At 43.7% G+C, this 25,750-nt stretch overlaps 1 protein-coding gene and 1 long non-coding RNA gene across 3 annotated transcripts; one reads left to right on the top strand and one right to left on the bottom strand.

Moving 5' to 3' along the window:
• Positions 1–946: 946 nt before the first annotated feature.
• LOC146008749 (uncharacterized) lies at positions 947–6,826 on the bottom strand. 2 transcript variants are annotated; one of them, XR_014444559.1, is made up of 3 exons: positions 6,780–6,826; positions 4,191–4,295; positions 947–1,598 (listed from the first exon to the last, which is right to left on the bottom strand). It is a non-coding gene; the product is annotated as an uncharacterized LOC146008749 (long non-coding RNA). The 2 variants fall into 2 exon arrangements; XR_014444560.1 differs by lacking the exon at positions 6,780–6,826 and adding an exon at positions 4,984–5,302.
• On the top strand, positions 5,659–24,637 carry LOC146008748 (cytochrome P450 2F3-like). Its single transcript, XM_083148381.1, has 9 exons — positions 5,659–5,858; positions 11,217–11,379; positions 14,622–14,771; positions 15,171–15,331; positions 18,973–19,149; positions 20,496–20,637; positions 21,534–21,721; positions 22,438–22,579; positions 23,225–24,637. The coding sequence occupies exons 1-9, from the start codon at positions 5,697–5,699 to the stop codon at positions 23,401–23,403; spliced, it is 1,464 nt and encodes a 487-aa protein (XP_083004507.1). The 5' UTR covers positions 5,659–5,696; the 3' UTR covers positions 23,404–24,637.
• The last annotated feature ends 1,113 nt before the right edge of the window (positions 24,638–25,750 follow it).

The following is a 25,750-nucleotide window of genomic DNA, read 5'->3' as shown; positions in this document are numbered from 1 at the left end:
AAAAACTTACTGGGGACATTTGTAACCGCACTACTGAGGACATGATATGTAACTGGCACTATATATGTGCAAGAAAATGATTGCTTGGCATTCAAATTCAGTGCCTAAGATAGTACACAAATTTTGTTTCATGTTTTGAAACCTTGATTTTTGAACAAATAAATATATTTGTGTGTGATTCATGTGGTTGATTTGTTTATACAGCATAAATGCAAGATACTTCAAAATACATTATTGAAATATTCAAATATTCTGAAATATGGAATAATCCCTTATCCAAAATTCTCCTGGTCCCGAGCATTTTGGATAAGGGATACTCAACCTGTATTATGGTAAACCTACTATCTATATATGCCTTGAGTTCTGTTGGAGAAAACGCTCAATATAACTTTTATTACTTACTAGTGTCTATTGAGTTTTTTAGGCATGAAAATGTGCGAATTTGAGAAAAAATGTGAGAATTTGTGTTAAAAAAAATGGCGTGAGGTCCCCCTTCCTGAGCATAACCTGCCCTGGGCTCATTGAGCCAGACCTGGTTCCAAAAATACGGGGGGACAAAAAGCGTAGGGGTCCCCCGTATTTATGAAACCAGCCCCGGACTCTTGGACTGGTCCTGGTTCCAAAAGTATGCGGGACCCCCAGATTTTTTTCCCCCGTATTTTTGGAACCAGCACCGGCTGTGTCATGCCAAAGCCGGGGGACACTTTTTACATAAGGTCCCCCGGCCGAAACATGAGCACCGTGGCTGGTCAGCCTTGGAAGGGGTACCTGGAGGAGTGGGGACCCCCCCCAAAAAAGGGGTCCCCCCCTTCAGGCTTCACCCGTCCAGGGCTGAAGCCCGGGGCTGTCACCGGCATCTGTGGACCCCTACGCTTTTTGTCCCCCGTATTTTTGGAACCAGGTCCGGCTCAATGAGCCGGGGCTGGTTATGCTCAGGAGGGGGGACCCCACGCCATTTAAAAAAACAAAAACATTTTTACACATTTTTTAACACAGGACCATGCACAGATCGCAATGATCTGTGCAGGGTTCTGGCCAATTTGCCTGTCAGAACCTGGTCTACATGTGTGGCGAATTTTAGACACATGTTCCCAATTTCACATCTCAATAAATTTGGATGCGAGTTCTGGCGCGACTAAAAAGCAAACTTTCAGAATGTGCGATTTCGCTGCAAAATCAGCGTTTTTTGCCATTTTTGCATCTCATTAAATATGCGAATTCGGGAATTTCGCATGTCATTAAATGTGACCCTACATCTCTTTCTCACACATGAACAAACACAGAAGGTAGCAGACTAGCTTTTTAAAGCTTTTGCTTCGAGCGGGCGCACTAGTATATAATATTCATGTTTGGAGAATTAGATGCCCTCCAGGCACCTGTTTTGCGGGACCAGTGCGGGTTGTGACATCATGTGACCTGGAAGTCCCTGACAGTCCCGCGAATGGTGCTGCCCAGACTCCTGACGTGGAGTGCCGCCTTTTGTCTTTATTCGGGAGACCTGGATTAAAGTCCCATAAACACCGCTGCGCTGGTCATGGACCCGCCGTCGAAACCAGAAGTGACGTCACCGGACAGGTGTTTGTTGTCATGGGAACAGTCTGTTAACATAAACAAACAATTGTAAACACAATCAATAAAACCATGTGCTAATGGACATTAACCCCTTCACGACATTTGACGTATATATACGTCATGGTCGGGAAGTACTTCCCGACACATGACGTATATATACGTCATGACTTCAAACTGTCACTGCGTCTAGAGACGCAGTGACAGAGGGACGATGTCTGCTGGCCCCGACAGCAGACATCCCCCCTCGCCGCCCGGGGGGGGCAGGGATGCCTCCCCCGGTCGGCGATCGCTGTGATTGGCTGTTCAAATCTGAACAGCCATTCACAGCGTTTCCTGTGTTACCGGCGGCTAAGCCGCTCGGTAACACAGGGATCGGTGGTGATCGGTGCTGTCAAGTACAGCACCGATCACCACCGATGTGCAGCCCCCCCTCGAACCCGCCGGGCACTCACCCGGCAGCAGCAGCAGCTCCCCCGGCTCCCCCCGGAGCGTCTGGAGCGCACGCAGCGCTGCCCTCCTCCCCCCTCCCCCCCGCAGCAGCAGCAGCAGCATCAAGCTGCAGAAAAAGTTAAAAATTAAATATATGCACTGAAAAAATATATTTATATATATATATATATATATACACACACATATATATATATATATGTGTGTGTATGTATATATATATATATATATATATATATACACACATATATATATATATATGTGTGTGTGTGTATATACCGCACCGATTACCACCGATCGCCAGCCCCCCCCCCCCTCCCACCCGGCAGCCCCCCTCACTCCCACCCACCCGGCTGCCGCAGCGCCAGCACCCCTCCCACCCCCCCGCCAGCCGCAGCGCCAGCCCCCCTCCCAAAGCTGGTGACTAAAATGGGGTCACTTGTGGGGGGGTTCCACTGTATTGGTGCTTCGGGGGTCTTGCTAATGCGACATAGCACCCACCATTCATTCCACCACCAAATATCACTCCTTCCCTTCTGAGTCCTGCCATGCACCCAACTGGTATTTTTTGGTCACATGTGAGGCATTGCCGTACTCGGGAGAAATTGGGGCACAGATTTTGGGGTGCTTTGTCTCCTTCATTCCTTGTGAAAATGAAGAATTTTGAGCCAGAACTACATTTTTCTGTAAAAAATTACATTTTTTTACAGAAAAATGCAGTTCTGGCTCAAAATTTTTCATTTTCACAAGGAATGAAGGAGACAAAGCACCCCAAAATCTGTGCCCCAATTTCTCCCGAGTACGGCAATGCCTCACATGTGACCAAAAAATACCAGTTGGGTGCATGGCAGGACTCAGAAGGGAAGGAGTGATATTTGGATTTTGCAGCACAGATTCTGGTTGAATGACCCCCGAAGCACCCATACAGTGGAACCCCCCCACAAGTGACCCCATTTTGCAAACTACACCCTTCAGGGAATTCATCAAGGGGTATAGTGTACATTTCAAACCCCCAGGGGTTTCACCAATTTTGATACAACTGAGCTGTGAAAATGAAAAATTATTTTTTTTCATTTTCACTGCCCAGTTGTACCACAATTGGTGAAACCCCTGGGGGTTTGAAATGTACACTATACCCCTAGATGAATTCCCTGAAGGGTGTAGTTTGCAAAATGGGGTCACTTGTGGGGGGGTTCCTAACTTTTAGCATCTTATGGTGCCTAGAAACCTACATGGTGCCTAAAAAATAATCTCATAAAAAGGAGGCTCCAAAATCAAGTAGGTGCTCCTTCTATTATGAAGCCGGTGGTTTGGTCACCGTGCACACTAGGGCCACATATAGGATATTTATGAAAACCAAAGAATTGGGGGAATCAATTTTTAGTCACATTTCTCTAGTAAAATCTACTGTGTTCCTTAGAAAAATGTATTAAAATTGCAAATCTGCAAAAAAAATGAAATTTTGAAATTTCACCTACACTTTCTTTTAATTCCTGCGAAACACCTAAAGGGTTAACAAACTTCCAAAATGCTGTTTTGAATACTGTGAGGGGTGCAGTTTTTGAAATGGCATCATTTATGGGGGTGTCTCACATACAAGTCACTCAAAGTCACATCATAACTGACCTGGTCCCTAAAAAAATCAGTGTTTGAAATTTTCTTGAAAATTTGAGAATTTGCTATTCATATTTGAAGCCTCCTAGTGTCCAAAAAAATGAAAAGGAGGTTGAAATAATGATTGCAACATAAAGTAGACATATGGTCTTTGTTAGTTATTAACTATTTTGAGTGGTATGTTTATTTGTCTCACAAGCAGAAAATGTGACATTTTGCAAATTGCAAAATTTTCCATTTTTTCACGACATTTTGGTATTTTTCACAAAAAAACACAGACTGTATCGACCAAAATTTACCACTAACTTGAAGTACAATGTGTCACGAGAAAACAATCTCAAAATCACTGGGATAAGTAAAAGCAAAAAAAAGTTATCCCCACTTAAGTGAGACATGTCAGATTTGAAAAAAAGGGCTCTGTCATGAAGGCACAAACTGGCTCTGTCATGAAGGGGTTAAATTAAGTAACAAATGTGTTGAATGCAAAATAATCAAAAACAAATGTTCTTGCTAAAACCCCGCATGCAGGGATATATTGTGTGAAGACTTTTTCTTACCTTAAAATACTGGTTATGCAGCATCTTGATGATGGCTTTGCAGGTGTCAGAGATGATACACCCCAAGGCCTGTGCAAAGATAGGTAGGGTAGACACCAGCCTCTCCTATATAGATTTATATAGCCATATTAGAGCCTATCAGATAAATTGTATGGTGCATGTGTATGCAGTAAGATAAGTCACATGCGATTTGTCAATGGCTTGATAAATCGCATGTGATATATCTCATATAAAAGCACTCAAGTACTAAATCAGAAGGTAGGAAGCTGCTGGGGAGTTCAAGAGAAATTTGATGCGATGTGAAGCCTCAGATAATGCTGCTTTCCCACTGCAAAAGCTGGTCTGACCAGTTTTTTGTTTAACGTTTCTTTGACCGGGTCAGAGCAAGTTTAACCCCTTTCACGCTGCATATTGTAATCAATATATTACTGGTTAATTACCATTTTTGTACCTTTCACATTGAATCCGTTGTGAAAGGTACACGGTAATTAACCAGTAATACCCCATAATGCAGCACACAGCCAGCACCTAGTAACATCCCCTCCCTCCCCTTCCCCGGATTGCAGCGTGTGCCGGCGCCGTGTGCTCCAGCAGCAGCATTGCCAGCACCGGCCGCAGCAGCTCTGGGGACACAGTGGAATTACAGCATGAGACACGTTTATTCCATTCTTAAATGCGTGCAGCCACGCTGGGGGATCAGATTCCTGCAAGGAGAAGCCAGCATCACAAGACACTGATACGAGGCGTAATGCATAGCTGCTCCCAGTGCCGTAGAGTTATTGCTACCCTGTACCTTATATCCAGCAGCTGGCAGGCAGGAAAGCTGCAACAAGTCCGCACTCACCGGAGGGAGCTGGAAAACTAAATCCGGAAACCTCACACCGCAAGCATGCAAGTATTTTTCCTATAATCGGCCACAGACCATGTGTACAAAGTAAATGCAAAAGTGTAGCCAGGGGCCACTTATCCCCACTCCCACAGCACTAATGTGAGAGCATTCCGCAGCAGGAGTCACTGTACTAGCGCTGCCGGAGCTCCTGTCCCCTCCCTCCTCTACACTGTGAGCATCAGGTGCTTCAATCCTGCAGCCAGCAGCCGGGTGATCACTACTGCCAGGGTCCTAAATAACATTTCAGACCCGTTCACACTGCCAAAAAAATGGGTCTGAAGCGGGTAGGACACTTCTTTTTACCCGTTTAAGAAATACTGGTATTTCTTAAATGGGTAAAGCACCCTGGAGCTTTCACACTGCAGCTCTAAATGTTTTAAAAGGCAAAAAAAAAGTCAATATACCGTTTAAGAGCTGCAGTGTGAAAGTTGCCCGAGACTAGTGTATACAAAGAAGTGAAAAGAAGTGCTGGAATAAGTCATCTGCCTCTCCTTACTGCTGTGTTACATCAGTTAACAGAAGCAGAGGAGAGTTCATACATGTAGGTGGAGCCACTACCCAGACTTGTTTTAAATAACTAGTTCTAAGGGGCGAGTGCTTCACTGAGTTTAACAAACATGCTGTCCGCTCTACTTGCTGGTTTTCTGGCTGTTCTGGTCTTTCTCTACATAAATGCATGGAAGAAAAGGCGCAACCTACCCCCAGGGCCAGCTCCATGGCCAGTCATTGGCAATTTACATCAGATTGATAAATTGGCTCCTTACGAGACTTTAACAAAGGTAAGTTACTAAATGAACTAAGAAAGGAAGTAGGTAAACACTGCAGGCAAATAGTAGTCCTGCAGTACATTTGTGATCAGTTTACACTGTGCAGTAGATTTGTACCTTGAATGCAATAATATTTCCAGTCAGAAGCCTGTAAAGCAGTCCGCAAGTCTGAACAGGACTGTAGCACTAGTGTGAACAGACTAGGCAGCACGTCATCTATACATATAAATAATACAACTGTAAAGGTTGTGTCTCTGTACATAGATATTTCTTATTCGAGAAATTGCGTTTTCACCATTAGAAAGAACTTATAATCTTCTTTCTAGTGACTTAGAAAGAAACCAAGCTACAGTATGTATTATCTTGTGAGATCAGAAGAGGAGGATTAAAGCAAACACCGTACATTTTACACTCGGCATGTGTTAGTTCCACTGAAGAATAACAGACATGCACGTGAGTGAACTGCATACTTGTCCACTTTTGAAAACAGTTTTCAGGGAGATTTTAGCTTGTAGTAGAAATAGGAATGTGCCGCCCTGCTGAGATGGCATACCCCCCCCCCCCCCCCCCTCGAAAAAAAGGCATGTCTTCCTCCACCTATAGGTGTACCTATTGCACTAAGAAGCATGTCCACAATGCTCCCATAAGGGGGTGGATTCACTTCAGACCACCTGCTCCCATAGCTATTCTTCTAGAGTTCTGATTCTCACTCTTCCATATGCAATAGCACATTTGAGAGAAAGAGGAAGGGGAGACAGTGTGCCAGGTATAGAGAGAGAGACTGCACACTGGGGACAGGAAGAGAGACTGTGCACTAGGGACACAGAGATAGACAGTGTGCCAGGGAGAGAGAGATAGACTGCACACCGGAGGGATAGGGGGTAGAGAAAGAGTGGGATGTACAGAGCAACATATTAAAGATTATGTACTTACTTGTACACCACTACTTTGTCGGCTATACTGGTGACAACTGCCTCCCTGCCACTGCAGACGGCTGATCCGCACTTCTCACTGCCGCTGGTCCCCTCCGCATCCGTGCTGCTACCAGTACTGCCCCCGGCTGGTCCATCTGTCTCACTGCTACTGACCCCCACCACATCATAGCTACTGTCTACTGCTGCCAATACTGCCGCCGGCTGGTCCGCCCACGGTGCCTCTTGCCATTGGAAAGGTACTGCTGCCGCTCTGCACTACCAAACCACTCCCAGATGCTGAGGCAGGCTACCCCTCTCACAACCCTGCGGTTGTTAGCATAGCTTTACGGCAATGTACTGACGTTGCCAGTTCAGGCGCCATCCCCGCATTCCGGACTTGCACATGCGCAGGCCAAATTGGGGAGCCATGCTGTAAAACCGGGAGAATCCGGAGGATTTACAGGGCAGCAGGAGGCTCCTTCAAAAAACGGGAGGCTCCCGCTGAAAGCGGGAGGGTAGGCAACCCTGGAGTGAAGACATGGAGCAACACTGGTCATCTCTAATTCTACTTTAATGACCTGTAAGGATCTACCTTGTTAAATTGTTTTTATGCATTTTTCATTGTATGTTTGTGGATTTAAAACATATGAAAAAAATAAGTAATGAGTTTCTTATGCGACAGTCCCACCTCCCTCTTTTCATTGTCTTTAAGGAATATTTCGGCATTTTTTATTCTATGAGCAGGCTCCTATTCTCTCTGAGAAAATATTACTTTCAGCAAGGGTAGTAAATATCTTTCTATCTTTACTGAAGTATACAAAACAGCACTACTCTATGGGGGAAACTTCAAGGGTTGAGAGATTCAGAAAGTGAGAGATTTTTTTTAAGAAATCTCCAGTATTTTTTAAAGCGGCAATCATTTACACTGCAAAATCAAACTGGTTTTGCAGTGTAAATGATTGTCGCTTTAGAAATACTGGAGATTTCTTACCAAATCTCTCACTTTCTGAATCTCTCTTCCTATTACATTTCAACCTATGACTCAGAATGATAAACATGGCAATTGCTGCTGCATTACAATAAAACTTACCTGAACACTGGCTTTCAAAGGCGAGGCAGTAACAAAACATATCCACTCTACAACTCCTAGGAGAGTTTCAAAACAAGTTGGATTAAATAAACAACACTGGGGTGAATGAGAAGACATGATTGCAAAAAGATCAATAAAAAATTTAATCAAATATATACATGCATCCTATTATATTTGGCCCACCATCATTAAACCTCCATTTATACTTGACCCCTCATCCTACATTATTACACCTCCATTAATTATTAATCCCTAGTGACCCCTTTTGCGCCATCATTAACCCCTCATCAGAACTTTCCATCATTAAACCTTTGATACTCACTTAGACAGACGGATGCACCGTTTGTGATACAGAACTCAATTTACATCCCATGGGGCTCCTGGCAAGATACGTCATCCACCTAACTAATAGGAGTGAAAGCTGGTGTGGTCTTCTGTTACCATCTGATTCAAGGATTGTCATGCTGTGAGTTCAGAGATTCTCTTCTGCATTCCACTGCTGTAATGCATGGCTGTTTGAGTTACTGTCTTATTCTGTCAGTTTATACCAATCTGGACATGCTCCTCTGACTTGTCTCATTAACAAGGTATGTTTATCCACCCACCTGCCACTCACTTGATGGTTTTGGTTTTCTGCACCATTTTCCTATTAGGGACAAATATGCGTGGAAATCCCTGTCCAGCAGTTTCTGAGATACTCTCTAGGTTTGATGCAGAGGCGGACGCACTGCCGATGTCAGACATAGTGGACTGATTTCTCTTTCTACTCCGAATACATCTAACTTGCATCGCACATAGGGTCTGATTCAGCACGGGCAATTATTGAAAGACCGCACATGGCTCACGGTATGCAATTGCTGGCTGCTCGCAGCGTGATTGATACCCTGCCATCTTCTGGGGGTGGTAACCCTGCGTTTTCTGGGAGTTCCCCAGAAAACACAGGCATTCTCCGGCTGTTGCTCCACGGCCATCGCAGCTCCGAGTAAGTCCTGGCTAACCTGGTGCTGCGATCAGAGGGGAAAACCATTTGATGGTGGGTGATTTTGAATGTTTTTCCCCTTATGTGCATGGCTGTGAATGCATTTGCAGCTGTGCACATGGGCAGGGAGAGTGCGTTCGATAGGGCGGCGTTTACCTGATTGCTGGGCTTTGAAAACTCGCAACCCAGAGATCAGGTCTGAATCGGGCCCATGGTCCCAATTGTGTCAGAGGCATGCATGTAGGTTGGTGACAGGGAGGTATCGGCGCAGGCACGAATATGGTCAGTCTTATAGGCATGTTTTGGACATGTCTGTGAAAGGGGTTGTATGCACAGCCGCTCACATGGGAAAACATAGTTGTATAGAGAAACTGCAAATTCCATAGGGCTGGTGAAAGTGTGTACACTGAAAGTAGGTGTCCCAGGGGTATGCGTTCGTATTGTCGATCCGACTTAAGTCAACAGTCATTAGGTTTACCCTGTTGGGTTGACAGGGTTCTAGGTCGACAGGTGTCTAGGTTGACATGGGACAATGTCAACATGGTTTTAGGTTGACGGGTCGCGAGGTCGACATGGGTTTTTCACTGTTTTTTGAGCCAACATGTGCCGACAGGCGGTATTTCATACCCTACCATCCACTAGGGCGTGGTGGGAGAATAAAATAGTGTGCCAAGCGCAGCGAGGCACCGTGCCCGAAGCATTGCGAGCGAAGGAAGCAATGCAAGGGCTGCGGTTGACTTCCAACTGTGTACATGTCGACTGTGTTGACATTCGGGTAAAAAAACAGTAAAAAAAAACATGGTGACTTCGCGACCTGTTGACCTAACCCATGTCGACCTAACGCTACTGTCGACCTTCACCCATGTTGACCTAGAACCCTGTCGACTTAGTTGCCTGTCGACCCAACGGTCAACCTAATGATTGTCGACCTAAGTCGGGTCGACAATACGATCCACACCCGTCCCAGGTCTTATTTATTTATTAACAGTTTCTTATATAGCGCAGCATATTCCGATGCGCTTTACAATTGGAAACAGTGATACAACAAACTGAGTATTAACAGACCATTAAAGGTAGGAGGGCCCTGCTCACAAGCTTACAATCTATAGGGAAATAGGCAATGATTCACAAGGAAACCTGTTCTCGATTGCATATAGTCCAACTCTTGTTGAGCTGTATGATACGGTGACCCAGCAATCTTAGCCAGACATAGGCGAATCTAGGGGGTGGTCCGGGGGTGCACCGGACCACCCATTAGACTGCCCGGCGTCTGTACCTTTAAATATTTATTCTGACTGCCGCTGCCCGGATTTTATACATAAAACATGGCCACGGGACTCGGGAGGGCTGCGCGCATGCCCGACTGCACACAGCTCCTCCCATGGTACTTTGCGGAGCTTACACCTGAACTTGGGTGGCTCTCTCTGTGTCCTCCTTCCCGTCCACCCTCCTCCATGTGCTGCTGCTGCGGCGGGGGCTAGCGAGTGTGTGTGTGCACGCGCAGCAGCCAGCACAGGGGGCCTTATTTTGGTTCATTCTTTCTGACAAAATCCTTCTTAGATGGGCAAAACCATGTGCACTGCAGGTGGGGCAGATGTAACATGTGCAAAGAGAATTAGATTTGGGTGGGGTTTTACTTCAAAGTGAGATCTATATTGCAGTGTAAAAATAAAGCAGTCAGTATTTTCCCTGCACAGAAACAAAATTACTCACCCAAATCTAATTCTCTCTGCACATGTTACATCTGCCCCCCTGCAGTGCACATGGTTTTGTCCATCTAAGAAGGATTTTGTCAGAAAGAATAAACCAAAATAAGGCCCAGGGTCCGGGACCGGGGTATGCGGCGGTGGCTGCGGGGATTGACAGTCCCGTCTGGGAGAGATTGCTCCTCCTGACTCCTCTCTCTCTGGGTGCCCGGCGGATGTAAGTGCAGTGACTCACTGTGATTTCAGCAAATTGACTTGCCCTGCCTGCTGTGCCCAGTGCCCTGCAATGGATTTAAAAAAAAACAAAAACGCTGTAATCTGTCCCAGTGCCCTGCCCAGTAAATTGCAAGGCACTGGGCAGGGCACTGGGCAAGATTACAGCGTTTTTGTTTTTTTATAAAAGCCATTGCAATCCTTTTTTAGCTCCCACGGCCATTCTACATGACCATAGAGTTACTAAGGACTGTGACAATTGAATTATTGGTGACCAATGCTGCATCTATGTACACTATACAGCTGCGGGATCCCTTTCTCCTGTAACTATTAGAATTTAACCTTTGGCAAGCATCCATTGTGTTATAGTAACAGGTGTGTGTGTGTTTATTTATACTAATCATAGGACATCAGTAACCAGCTTCCTGGCAGTTGATATCTGACATTTTTTTCTGCTCTGTGTGCCAGCTTGGGGAAAAGTATGGAAATGTCTACACAATCTACTTTGGATTTAAACCAACCGTGGTTTTGTACAGCTATGATACGTTGAAGGAAGCTTTGATTGGACAGGCAGATGATTTCAGCGGCAGAGCAATTCTTCCAGTTTTTGAAAGGGTTGCAAGAAGAAAAGGTAAATAAAATGTGAGCCCAGAAAAGGCTGGTACTGTATGTGGCATGTTTTCAGAGGCTATTAAGTTTTAAGGTGTTCATAGGTGGCTGCGTCATTTGGTTGACATTGGCTGGTTCTAGATAGTGCTGACCAGGGCAAAACTTACCTTGGTGGCCCCTCGCCATACCAAAAATGAAAATATCTCAGTTTTAACATTATACATGGTTCAAGGAGTAAGAGAGTCACTTGTATCGTACCTCTAACCTTTTTTTTAACCAGATTGCATATTTTTCCTGTATTTTGCTTTGTAATTAAGTAATAGAGTACTAAGTACTTGTGATTAGTATTACTGATCCCTCTATAACTTATGCTACAGTGGTGGCCAAACTGGCCCTCGAGATCTACCAATGGTCCATGTTTTCCAGGCCACCTATGGAGCTGTAGAATGTGTCATTTAGGAATGAATGCAGCATGTTTGAAATGTGACAGTTAGTAATGACTACACATGTGCACCAGCTAGGTGGTCTGGAAAATGTGAACTGTTAGTAGATCTCGAGGTTTGGTCTCCCCTGTTGTAAAATATGACTATACTACGTCTCTTTACATCAATAATAGAGGAAGGGAGCAGAGAGAGTAATAGTAAAATAAGTAAATCAAATAGGAAAGTATGCAAATGCTATTGCAAAGACAAACAAATATGGAGTGAAGGGTGGTAATTTGGCTAGGGAAAAAGGGCAAGCCTCACACATGTAAACTCTCCTAAGTAGTAGGCCATGACTGCTCTCAAGGCTGCAAATCAGCCACAGACCAGAGAAGAGGCAGCACCGCAAAGCAAGAAGAGGCCATACTAAGCATGGTGAGATCCTGGGAAAGGTGGTAACCCAGACAACAGCTGCGCTATTCCAGGCTACACGGCTCCTATCAACCTGCCTCTCATGTGACTGTACAATAAAGTAGTCATTTATAGGATTATGCACAGATGGAGCATTGTCATAAATGTCCATTAAGGCAGCAGGGTGATAACAAGATCTATGATGCTGCCCACACAGCAACACCAAATTGCCACACAGTCACTGCCTCAGTTGGACCATTTTCAGATTGCAGGGTGTGTAGAGTTCTTAGGAAACAAAATGTTACCATTTTTGTGAACTGGAAACTTTGTTACATAGGTGAGAGGAACATACAGTATAAAATAAATATGATTATGTGTTTAAGTGGATCATTCATCCAAATCAGTAGCATAATAACATATATATATATTTTTTATCATTTTATTATAAGACTTCAATTTACATTAAACTTATACAGACGATGGGTAGAATAACTCAGTGAAATGATACAAAAACATTATACAGTATTCAAATATAAGAACAACATAAAGAGTCCACTTCAGCACATTAAATGAAAATTAAAAAACAAAAGAATTGAACCGCCCTCTTATGCTTAATTATCGACATTTCCAGCCAGTCCATGGGAAACAAATAAGACACACTGGGTTGTAAAAGGGTCAATGATAATGAATCTAAAGAAATCCATTGCTATAGACTGTTTTTTTTTGGCAGCAGCTGCAATTTTCGCTAGTAATTGGCTTGTACCTGTGGGAGGGAGAGGGGAGCTAAATGAGATAATAACTTACCGTATATACTCGAGTATAAGTTGACCTGAATATAAGCCGAGGCACCTAATTTTACAACAAAAAACTGGGAAAACTTATTTTCTCAAGAGGGACCCTCACTCGAGTATAAGCAGAGGGGGGCTCTTTCAGCATAAAAAATGTTCTGAAAAAGTAGGCGTATACTCGAGTATATATGGTATTTCAAATAAAATAAAAACGAGTGTACTCTGTGTTGCAGCTGAATATAAAAACAATATCATCATAATAGATGAGGAAGTCCTTTGTAGAATCAATGACAGAGTGGTTTGGATATAAAACCTAAGTAATAAATGTAAATATGGTAGTGGATTGTAATCTGTATTAAATAGAAAACACACCTGTATTTTTTTGTTAGTAAGTATACACAATTCTTTATTATTTCTTCATATGACCTTTCAAAATCAAAGAACAAAAAATAAGGATAAAACAAAAGTAATTGACACTTCCAGCATCTTATCATTTTGTTTTCTGTCCCCCAATACCACCCTCTTCTGTCCTGACAAAGCTGTTGCTCTCTATGACCATGTTCTTATCTCAGTCCTTGACACCACTTCTACAGCCATCACCATTAGTCTATGTTAATTGAAACCCTCTCCTTATCGTAGTATTCCTCTCCAACTCACTGTCTCCAAAAATGATCCTGTCATTTTACTGCCATTTTCCATTTCAGATTAATCCTCTCCATTCTACAGCTCCCCATTTTTTTCATCTTAACTGTCTAAAGGTGCCATACACTAGTTAAGGTGTGTACACACTTGTACAATTTAGACTATGTATACAATTTAGACTATGTATACAATTTAGACTATCTGCATACAATTTAGACTATATAGTGCAGATCTGCACCATATAGTCTATGCAGCCAAGACTTTCTGGCTGCGATACGGGAGCGCGCATTGGGATCGCAAGTGTTAAAACCCATACAATCTGCATGAGATCCAGATGAGATTTTGACTCAGCTCCTCACAATCTACCAACACTAGTTGTATCTGCACCATCTTTAGATGCCTCCCCTTGCTACCTTGTCAAATTCACTGCTCCATTGTACACCTTTGACAATACCATTTCCCTGCATGCCTTCCACTCTTAATGTGTATATACACACAATGTGATCGGCGTCTGCCAAAATTGATAACGATATCGGCGGCCGCAGGATCCCGGTGGAGTGCCAAAAGACGGCGAAGGGGGATGGGGGTAGCATTAGCCATGCTGCATTGTGCAGCATGGCCCTTGCTGCGATGTACTGCACAATTTATTTCTAATTGCGATACCGACCGCACAATTATATAGCAAGCCCCCTTTAACACGGTGCGATTTCGGCTAATTTGACATATATGATTTTAATTATATTGTCAAAATCAACAGCAAAATTTCACTGTGTACACCTCCTCCACAAAACAATCTTCTGTTTTACCTCAAATCTGTCCAATAGCAAAATACCAAAATACATTATTGTATATGATTTTGGTTTTTAATGTTTATGAGTGAGATAAATATTTCATTTGTGGTTTATAGACATATCAATGTCCTGTGCATCCAGTCATTTTACAACTCAGAAATGTATATTGTCCAATAACACAGAGAATCTAAGGACTGTACTATATTTTAGGAATGGTGTTCTCAAATGGACCTCACTGGTATCAGCAAAGAAGGTTCTCCTTAGCCACCTTGCGAAATTTTGGTATGGGAAAAAAGAGCATTGAAGACAGAGTGACCGAGGAAGCCAATTTTCTGGTGGAAATCTTCAAGGCAAGAAATGGTAAAGTATTTTTAGTGGTTCAACCACATGTAGAAGTCCCCAGACAGAGAGACAATATGAAGCCAAAGGAACACATGTCACAATAGCAAGATGGGGACACAAATGTAGCAAAACTGAGACCCAACTCCCTCCCCGGTCACATCACTGTATAGCGAAGCACATCAAAGGGCAGACCCCGACGTGCAGGGCAGTATTGCCCTGTGCTGGATGGCCCCCTGCAGCTTGCCACCGGGAGTTGTAGTTTTGCAAAGTTTCCTAAAACTGTAACTCATACTGAATTAGTCCCAATAGCTGCAAAATGCTTCTGGATTGGTAATTTTAAGGAAAAAGCACCTGTACAAAAATGTGAAAAATGCAGAATATTAATGTTCTATATTTTACATGTTTTGTTTTTCCCAGGAAAACCTTTCAATCCAGGTCCTGAGGTGACTGCTGCTGTTTCCAATGTAATATGTTCCATTGTGTTTGGAGATAGGTTTGATACACAAGATAAAACTTTCCAAACCTTGCACAGAATGATCAATGAAAACCTCACCTTTCTGGGAAAACGTGGATTTCAGGTGAGAATACTGAGATGTAGCGCTGAGTCAGTTCCCTATTCAAAATCAACTTGATTCTGAGCAAATAGCAATGCATGAAGTTAATGTCTCGTATACATGTATATTGTATGACATCAAAGAGGTAAATTTACTATGTGCCACTTCTTGTCAGGTTTCATGCAGAAATTGAAAACACCCTATAGTTGGCTTTTGGTATCAAAACAGTTTCAAATTTTGGGTCAATCCACGTAATTTTTTTTATAGGATACTCACATTACTCCTCTGTTTTGCAAGGGACTCTGCTACTCTCACTAACAGTTATTCAGTAGTTTTCTGTTATTCACCTATCCACTATCTGGACCCTACTGTATGTGGACCTATAATGTGTGTAAGGGGAATTTATGTGAGTGGAAAAATGCGTAAGGGACATTTTTGTGTGTGATATAATGTATTTGAAGCACTACTGCTGTGTAGCGAAATGTGTAAGGGGCATTACTATGTGGCATAATTTAAAATGTGAGCACTAGTGAGACCACGCCCCTATGTTTTAAAAGATGTGCCTTCAGCAGAGGCGTAGCGAGCCCGGAAACGGCGGAGCACACGCTCCGGGCGCAGGATGCTAGCCTGGCGCCGGAGCTGTGCCAGCACCGCCAGCTCGCTCGCCCGCCTCCGCCGTTGCCCTGCCCGCTCCCCCGCGAGAGACGTGCTGCTGCTGCTATCACAACACGTCTCCCGCACGCTGGACCGCTAGCCAATGGGCGCTTGCGGTCCAGAAGCCAATCAACTGGTGGCTGCTGGACCGCGAGCGCCTATTGGCTAGCGGTCCAGCGGGAGATATAAATTTTACATAGCAGCAGTGTCTCTCTCCCGGACACAGCGGGGAGCGGGGAGCCAGGAGGAGGGGAGGGAGGGGTTGACGCGACGCAGCGCAGCGCAGCGCAGCAGGGGGAGGGGTGGACGCAGCACAGCACAGCAGGGGGAGGGGTGAGGTAAGGTGCACCCTCCCACCCTGCTGCACAAACGCAGCCACCCACCCACCCTGCTGCACAAATCCACCCACCCACCCTGCTGCACAAACCCACCCACCCTGCTGCACCCACCAACCATCCCACCCTGCTGCACCCACTCACCCTGCGGCACCAACCAACCCTCCCAGCCTGCTGCACCCACCCACCCACCGATCCCTACCACCCTGCTGCACCCATCCTCCCACCTTGCTGCACAGCGGCCGGGAGCGGGCCGCTGCACAGTTCTGCACCCCTGGGCAACGAGCAAATTCAGTCCCCCTTGGCATCGAGCATGAAGCCCCTTGGCATTGAGCATGAAGCCCCTTGCATTGAGCATCTTGGTAAGTTGCACTTATTTGTCAAATGTGTAAAGGGCATTATGGTGTGTTATATAGTATGTCATGGACATTGCGGAGTGTTATATAGTATGTCATGGGCATTGCGGAGTGTTATATAGTATGTCATGGGCATTGCGGTGTGTTATATAGTATGTCATGGACATTGCGGAGTGTTATATAGTATGTCATGGGCATTGCGGAGTGTTCTATAGTATGTCATGGGCATTGCGGAGTGTTATCTAGTATGTCATGGGCATTGCGGTGTGTTATATAGTATGTCATGGGCATTGCGTAGTGTTATATAGTATGTCATGGGCATTGCGGTGTGTTATATAGTATGTCATGGGCATTGCGGTGTGTTATATAGTATGTCATGGGCATTGCGGAGTGTTATATAGTATGTCATGGGCATTGCGGAGTGTTATATAGTATGTCATGGGCATTGCGGTGTGTTATATAGTATGTCATGGGCATTGCGGTGTGTTATATAGTATGTCATGGGCATTGCGGTGTGTTATATAGTATGTCATGGGCATTGCGGAGTGTTATATAGTATGTCATGGGCATTGCGGTGTGTTGTATAGTATGTCATGGGCATTGCGGTGTGTTGTATAGTATGTCATGGGCATTGCGGAGTGTTGTATAGTATGTCATGGGCATTGCGTAGTGTTGTATAGTATGTCATGGGCATTGCGGTGTGTTATATAGTATGTCATGGGCATTGCGGTGTGTTATATAGTATGTCATGGGCATTGCGGTGTGTTATATAGTATGTCATGGGCATTGCGGTGTGTTATATAGTATGTCATGGGCATTGCGGAGTGTTATATAGTATGTCATGGGCATTGCGGAGTGTTATATAGTATGTCATGGGCATTGCGGTGTGTTATATAGTATGTCATGGGCATTGCGGTGTGTTATATAGTATGTCATGGGCATTGCGGTGTGTTATATAGTATGTCATGGGCATTGCAGAGTGTTATATAGTATGTCATGGGCATTGCGGTGTGTTATATAGTATGTCATGGGCATTGCGGTGTGTTATATAGTATGTCATGGGCATTGCGGTGTGTTGTATAGTATGTCATGGGCATTGCGGAGTGTTGTATAGTATGTCATGGGCATTGCGGAGTGTTGTATAGTATGTCATGGGCATTGCCGAGTGTTGTATAGTATGTCATGGGCATTGCCGAGTGTTATATAGTATGTCATGGGCATTGCCGAGTGTTATATAGTATGTCATGGGCATTGCCGAGTGTTATATAGTATGTCATGGGCATCATGTGTGGTCTTATGTGTAATTGGAATTACAAAGTTCACTAAAATGTGCAATGGGCATTACGGTGTGTGGTATAATGTTGGTCCGTACCAACTTTTCACTGCGCAGGAGCCTCCCCTATGACATATTGGGGGGGCGCAAAACATGCCCTTGCTCCGGGCGCCGTGGCACCTAACTACACCACTGGCCTTCAGGGCACTTTTTATGTTCAGTCTGGAGGGGTGCGAACCATTTTTGATTTAGCTAGGGTCGTCACTCTGTATATGATAATATGCAACTTGCCCTCTGCTTATGTGTGCCAACTAATTAAAGAGGACCTGGAATCAAGAATACCAAGTGTGACTATTATATAACAATACTGATGTTATCATTTATGTTTAATTATATTAAGCCCATTTTAACTCTGTTCCCCTTCTATGTACTTCCACACACTGCTGCATTCTTATTTTTCACTAGCCGATGTGCCCAGTTTTCCTGTGTACATTTTCGATATTTACTGTTTCCATTTCCTTTATCCCATTTTAACATATACTTTATTTATTTATTAACAGTTTCTTATATAGTGCAGCATATTCCTTTACAATAGTAGACAGTGATACAACAAACGGGGTATTTACAGACAGTCAAAAGGTATGAGGGCCCTGCTGGCAAGCTACAATCTTTCAATAGGCATTGATACACAAGTATAGGTGTTCTTTATTGCATAAAGTCCACCTCAATGCAAATATTCCTGGTATGCTGTATGATATAGTGACCTAGCAGTTTGGTCAGGGTTCAGGAAGATGGAAAGTGTGAAAAAGAAAGAGAGAGAGAGGATGTGTGCAGCTTACTACAGTGGGGATGTGATTAGATAGGAAATGTATATGGGAGAAATTTACTAAGATGTGTACTCTACTTCACATGTGATATTGCTATGGGCAACCAATCAGAATCTAGTTCTTATTTATTTAGTACACTTTGGAAGATAGTAGACAGGATCTGATTGGTTGCCCATAGCAAGTGTTAAGTGAATGATGATGATGTGTTCTAATGCTGCAGCTGTACAACGCTTTCCCTGATATCCTGAGATGGCTCCCGGGAGAGCACAACAAGATCTTCCTGAACGGTTCCATGTTGCAGTCGTTTCTGAGAGGTCTCATCGAGAATCACGTACTCTCCCGAGACACCAATTGTCCACGAGACTTTGTAGACTCCTTCTTAAATAAAATAGATGAGGTAATACATTACATTTTATGGGAGGGGGTGGGGGGGGATTAGTATACACAATTCTATAAAAAAAATGTGTTTTACAACAGAACCATAAACACAGCTGGCATAATCCAAAGCTCCTAAAAACGGACATTTATAAGAAATTCATAAACATTTCAATGCATAAACTACTTCTCTAGCTTTCTAAAATCTATTTACAGTAAAACTAATCTGTATTTTTTAAAATAATACGGGCTTTATTTATAAAAGGTTGGGTTATAAAACAGAGTTATTCTCACTGGGTTTATGCCCTAGCAGGAAAGGGCTAGTGAAAGTATTGCCTTTTGAATATCAGGCATAAAAACAATCAGAATTGTCAGATTTTATAACTAAACCCCTGGTGTGTACACACGTGTACAATCTGCATGAGATTTTGACTATAGAGTCAAAATCTCATCGGGATCGCATGCAGATCGCATGGGTTTTTAACCCTTGCGTTCCCGATGCACGCTCCCGTATCGCAAGCAGAAAGTCTTGGCTGCATAGACTATATAGTGCAGATCTGCACTACAGCATATAGTAAAAATTGTATGCAGATCGCCTGCATGCCATGCGATGCGATCCCGATGCGATCTGATCGTGTCGGGATCGCATAGCGCGGTGCTTGCACCATGTGTACACACCATTAGTCTCCATGATCCTTCCAAACATCTTGATTCAAAATAATTACATTTTAAAAATAATACTTTGAAAAACTTTCCAATTGACTAATGGCTATTATTTTGGGGGGAAAAAGGTCAAATCCATTTTCACAAGAGATAAAAAATTGTCCCTATTTAAGAATAACGATAGCTACCACCTGCAATAGTTCACAAAGAAGACAATACAAATTTATATAAATTAAAACTGGAGCTATCAGAGTGTGAAAATGGATCCCTATGCTCCCATTGGAGCAGAGGTATTAAACCTGCAGAAGAGATAAAGTGGAGATAAAGTGAAAGGAGATAAAGCACCAGCCAATCAACTCCTAACTGTCATTTTCAAACACAGTTTATTGGCTGGTGCTTTCTCTCCTTTCACTTTATCTCCAGTTTATCTCTTCTCCAGTCTTAATACATCTGCCCCATTGGCTCTTAAAGACTGCAGAACCTGGCAGTGTTAAACAAGGTATAGCATCTTACATTCGCCAGGGCAGCTGGTGTATCTTACGTGAGTTTTGCCTTTTTGCTACTTTATATTTAGAACCAGCTCGCTGAAAACATGCCGGTTCTTTAAACTCACAGCCTATTATATAACTTCTAATATCTTTTTGTAAACCTACATATTTATGACATATGAACAGTTGTGTAAATTCTGTTGAACATTGTCTTTAGGAGGCTGATAATCCAGGTTCACATTTTACCATGGAGAGTCTGACAATGACCACCTTCAATCTGTTCATCGCTGGCACTGGGACAACGTCCTCCACCATTCGTTGGGCCATTAAATTTATGATGGAATATCCAGAAATTCAGAGTAAGACGTATTTGTTAATCACTAGTAACAGCTAACAGTAGTATGTATGGAATTGGAGTAAGTTATACAAACAAAACAGAAATGTTCCCTTGTTACTGAAATGCAATTAGTCACAACAGGAACCAAGCTTTTGGAAGATAGTCCCTGCTGAAATGATGTTGAACTTATGGGGTCTTCTGCAGAATATATACACTAGATCACAGAGAACTGACTGTCAGTATAGTATTTAAAGCATTTGGGGGCAGATGTATTAAAAAGCCCTTTGCGTTTTAAAAATAATGGGTCTCACTTCTGCATAACGTGGAGAAGCGGGCACCCATATCACCCCAATGTATTAGGAGGCCGTTATTTCCTGTCTCAGCGGCTCTCCTTATCGGTGCCCCCCACACCCCTGTGCATTTTAAATAACCCTTCTCCCCTTCTCTGTCCGGCTCTCTGGGCATGCGTGAGATCTCGCTATTATCGCAAGATCTCAAGCGCAGCCCGTAGCCCAGCAGCAGGGCTAGTGTTGTCCCTGCAGTGGGGATAGGACAACGCTAGCCCTGGGCTGGCGAAGCGGGCAGAGCGATTTAATGCCTTGAAGGCTGTTAATACATGGCCGCTAATTGCTTGGGGGGGATTACAGGGACAGCCCCACCGGGTGTTAATGGGTGGGCTGTCCCTAGCGGACGTTAGGTGCGCTGATAATACATATCGAAAAAACGTAATCCCCCCACTTAACTAGCGCTAATTGCAGCATATGCACTTAGCGCTAGTTGATACATCTGCCCCTTGAAAACTTGCAGGTAGCCCATCACTAGTGTGATCTCACATCATTTCATGACTGACTGATTTTCTAGCAATCTGTCAGGTTCTGCAGCAAACTCATTTACTAAAAATATATATTTTTTCTGCAGCGAAAGTTCAGGCTGAGATAGATGATGTTATTGGCTCTGAGAAATGTCCCTCCTTGGAGCACCGCGTCTCTATGCCTTACACTGATGCAGTGATCCATGAAGTGCAGAGATATGCAAGCATTGTCCCCAATGGTCTACCTCATGAAGCCTTAAAGGACATCAACTTTAAAGGCTACACTATACCAAAGGTAAGATAATAAGTCATTACACCTCACGCATTGCCATACGTATAATGGGTGCGTGGTCAAGGGAGGCGGGCATAGTGATCTGAATAGCTGTGTCCCAGAATTTGTAAATTTTGGGGCCATCCAACCAAATATGGAGGGGAGATCTCAGCATCTGTCCATAGTGCCAACGGGAGTTATACAGGCCTGGGACAATACTGTTGAGAAAATGTAGTCATCTATAGGACTGTGTGATGAGTTGAAGATGCATCTCAACTACTGAGAGGTTTTATGAGGAAGCTTAGGTGTACAGAAATATGTGTTTCCACTGTCCACCTGAGAGAGCACCCCAGTTCCTTATGCCAAATTATGGTGCAAGTAGGAAGAAAGCCAAACTGCATTTTAGCGAGCCATTCATAATTGTCAGGGAGAACATGTCTTAGAGCCAACAAAGTGGTACACTGTGACTTAAAAGAGAGCTTTGGGAAGTGAGGTCCCATGGAAGAGTTTCTGCAAGTGTTTTACTTGAAAGTACTGCCAAAATTCCTATTTGGCATATTCCAATTCTCCTGAAGAGGGAGGGTATTAAGGATCAGAGGGAAATCAGTGCTGAGACCTTGCTAGTCACGGGGAGCAACAGCTTTCAGTAATGGCAAAAAGGTTGAACAATGACATTTAACAGTATAGATGAAGGTCGTAAATCACAAAACTGTATAGCCCATTTTTGTCATTCTTTTCAGGACACCCAGATCATTACATTTTTACACTCTGCTCTGTATGATAAAAAATACTGGGACAAACCAGAACAATTCAACCCCAACCATTTCCTTGATGAAAATGGCAAGTTTGTGAAAAATGAAGCACACATACCATTTGGAGCAGGTAAAAACAAAACCCTTAATTTGTTTATATACAATACATTAGTATGCCATCACAGCAGTTTTTGATTATATACACCAAAAAAGAAAGAGAAAAGTGTCCACTTTGGCTAACGAATGATAAAATGTAACTTTTGTTATATCCACTGGCACCGCCAGAGGTGGGGCTGCAGCATATTCCAAAACTCAAATAGGGGAGCCACCAACTGTCAATGAGTCGGTGTGGAATGACAGTTGGTGGCAGTTGCTTTGCCTCCCCTATTTGAATCTTAACTGTGCTGCAGCCAGGGCCAGCGCCACCACTAGGCAGCTTTAGGCATTTGCCTGGGGACATCGGCCACTGAAAGGCGGCACTCGGGAACAGGTCCCCCCCCCCCCCCCCTGCCATACCGGGGGGTAACGGTGGTGCTGGTCCCCCCTCGTGGAGCAGTGGCGGCTGCATCACCCCACCTCCCCTGACTCGGAAGCGGCTGCATCACCACTCCCTCCCTGAACTCATCAGTATCTGTTCCCCACCCTGCCCGTGGGACAGTGTTCAATTAGCAGGACTGTCCCACTGTAATCGGAACAGTTGGGAGGCATGGCAATATGTGTTTTTATATTTATGAGCACTGCAGCTGTTTATAACATTGTCTTTTATTGATGGCAGGTAAAAGGTCATGTATCGGTGAGGCTCTAGCAAAGACCGAGATCTTCATCTTTTTTGTCAGCTTCCTTCAGAAGTTCAATCTGAAGTTTCCCCCTGGTGAAAAAGGACCAATTGGCCTGATTGCTGGGGGCACAAGGGATCCAAAACCATTCAATATGTGTGCTGAATGGCGCCTATAAGAAACAGTCCCTTGTTATTATCTGCTGCCCAAAAGGATTGTGATATGTTTTCCTTCAACCAGTTGTTTACATTTTCAATTCATGTAAAATAATACAGGCTTCAAGAGTAATTAACTAAGCAATCACAGAAGTATGAATGGGTACGTTAGACAAATCTTGTAACAGCTTGATACATTTTCCATACAAGTACATTCCAGAATATCTAATTCTTCTTTAATCTAACAGATCAGGGAACCCCCTATGTAAAAATAAAAGGTCAGGCACCCATTATTGTATACTGTATACAGATGTTTGTTGTTGCAGTTTCCAGTTTAAAGTATTAGATTTTCTGGTATAATATAGGCGGTCAGACAGTAGTTTAGAAGGGTTTGTATTAGTATCAACTATATACAATAGCATACATTAAGATTTTCTATTACCAACACTGACAACCCTTGGTTCAGTTAATGTTTTTTTTTTTAATAAACGACACTACTGTCTTTTATAAATGGCACTACAAATACTTTATACAAATGCAAATATCAAACAGCACACATAGGGCCTGATTCAGACCCATTTGGTAAGCAGCGTTCTTTTGCTGCCTAGCGAGCGGGTAAGCGCCGTCCCACCGAACGCCCCCCCCCCCATCCCCTCAGTAACATGTGAGGGTAACATGTGTCAAAGAACACATCCTCTCGCATGCGGCCGAAGGGAAATCATTCACCGTCACAGACCATCAAATGATTTCTCTACCCATGACTTTTATTTCCGCTCCTGTTCTCCGAAAAGGGTGCTGGCGCTAATGTTATGTAATGTCAGCCGCCTGCCCCAAGCAGGCATCAGCCTGCCTGAGTTCCCAGGGGAAAGCCCAGCATTTTCATGCGGACACCCGTACAATCCTGGGGATTCCCCTGCTCTGGCCCAATGTCCACCCCAACGACTCGGCGAGTGTGAAACTTGCTGAAGCCGTTCGCTCCCGCTTGCTGCGCATGCGCAGACCACCCACTATCGGAACAAGGCCGAATTCATACAATAAAATCTGAATCACCCCCATAGATCCTATACAGAAAAAAACTGTAATATTTTCTAGATCCACTCTGGTGGTGCTTGTAGTAGTGCTAGGTAGAGAAGGGATTACTTTTTAAAATAAAGGTTATTCTCTAATATAGACAAATGATGTTATGATACTGTATGTATGAATGTGACAAAACTTTTTATATATGCAAATAAACTAAACCTTTTACATTAAAACTTTCATTTCTATACACATTGGAGTTTTTGTATGAAGTGGGTATCCAGAGGGCTGATAGACAATGTTTAGGTCAACACTCTGGACACCATAGACCAGTGTGTGTCTCTGATATTGGTCTGTTAATGTCAGGGGATTTAAAAAAATAAATAAAAATTATGTAATTGCCAAGAACAAATATACTTAAAGCAGCGCTACTGAATTAAATTTGAACACAATTGCATGGGATTGCCTGAAGGGGAAGTGGTCATCTGTCAGAATGAACTTAGGTCTACAGTCATTAGGTTGACCCCACTAGGTCGACTGGCAGGAAGGTCGACCTGACTTAAGGTCGACATGGGCCAAGGTCGACATGACTTAAGGTTGAATTTGCATAAAGGTCGACATGAGGAAGGTCGACTGGTCATAAGGTCGACATGGGTTTTTCACTGTTTTTTGAGCCGACATGTGCCGACAGGCGGTATTTCATGCCCTACCATCCACTAGGGCGTGGTGGGAGAATAAAATAGTGTGCCGAGCGCAGCAAGGCACCGTGCCCGAAGCATCGCGAGCGAAGCGAGCGATGCGAGGGTCCGATTCTCATTGCCAACTGTGTTCATGTCGACTGTGTCGACATTCGGATCAAAAAACAGTGAAAAACCCATGTCGACCTTATGACCAGTCGACCTTCCTCATGTCGACCTTTATGCAAATTCGACCTTAAGTCATGTCGACCTTGGCCCATGTCGACCTTAAGTCAGGTCGACCTTCCTGCCAGTCGACCTAGTGGGGTCGACCTAATGACTGTAGACCTAAGTTCATTCTGACAGATGTACTGCTTCCGCCTGAAGACATACAGTAACACATTTATTAAAAAATGATCAGTGTTAAAAACAGTTAATAAAACCAATTTAATAGAGCAGACTTTTATCAGCAAAAATGAATATCTGGCTTTAATTGAGAGCTTATTGATTTTTGTAAAGAGTCTCACCACTGGTTTGTTATGGGATTTTTCCGGCTTGGGTCCGATGGTCCTCACTAGGATGCGGTTGTGCAATGTTAATAAAGGGCCGCTGGAGGATGATCAAGGACCTTGTGGGGCTTCCCAAACAATGGTGGAAAAGGTTTGCTGTGATTGAT

The sequence above is a fragment of the Crinia signifera genome, chromosome 6 (assembly GCF_055691185.1).
Source record: "Crinia signifera chromosome 6, ASM5569118v1, whole genome shotgun sequence".
NCBI lineage: Eukaryota > Metazoa > Chordata > Amphibia > Anura > Myobatrachidae > Crinia > Crinia signifera.
Note: the sequence above shows the minus strand (reverse complement) of the source record. Positions and strands in the feature narration are given on the sequence as shown.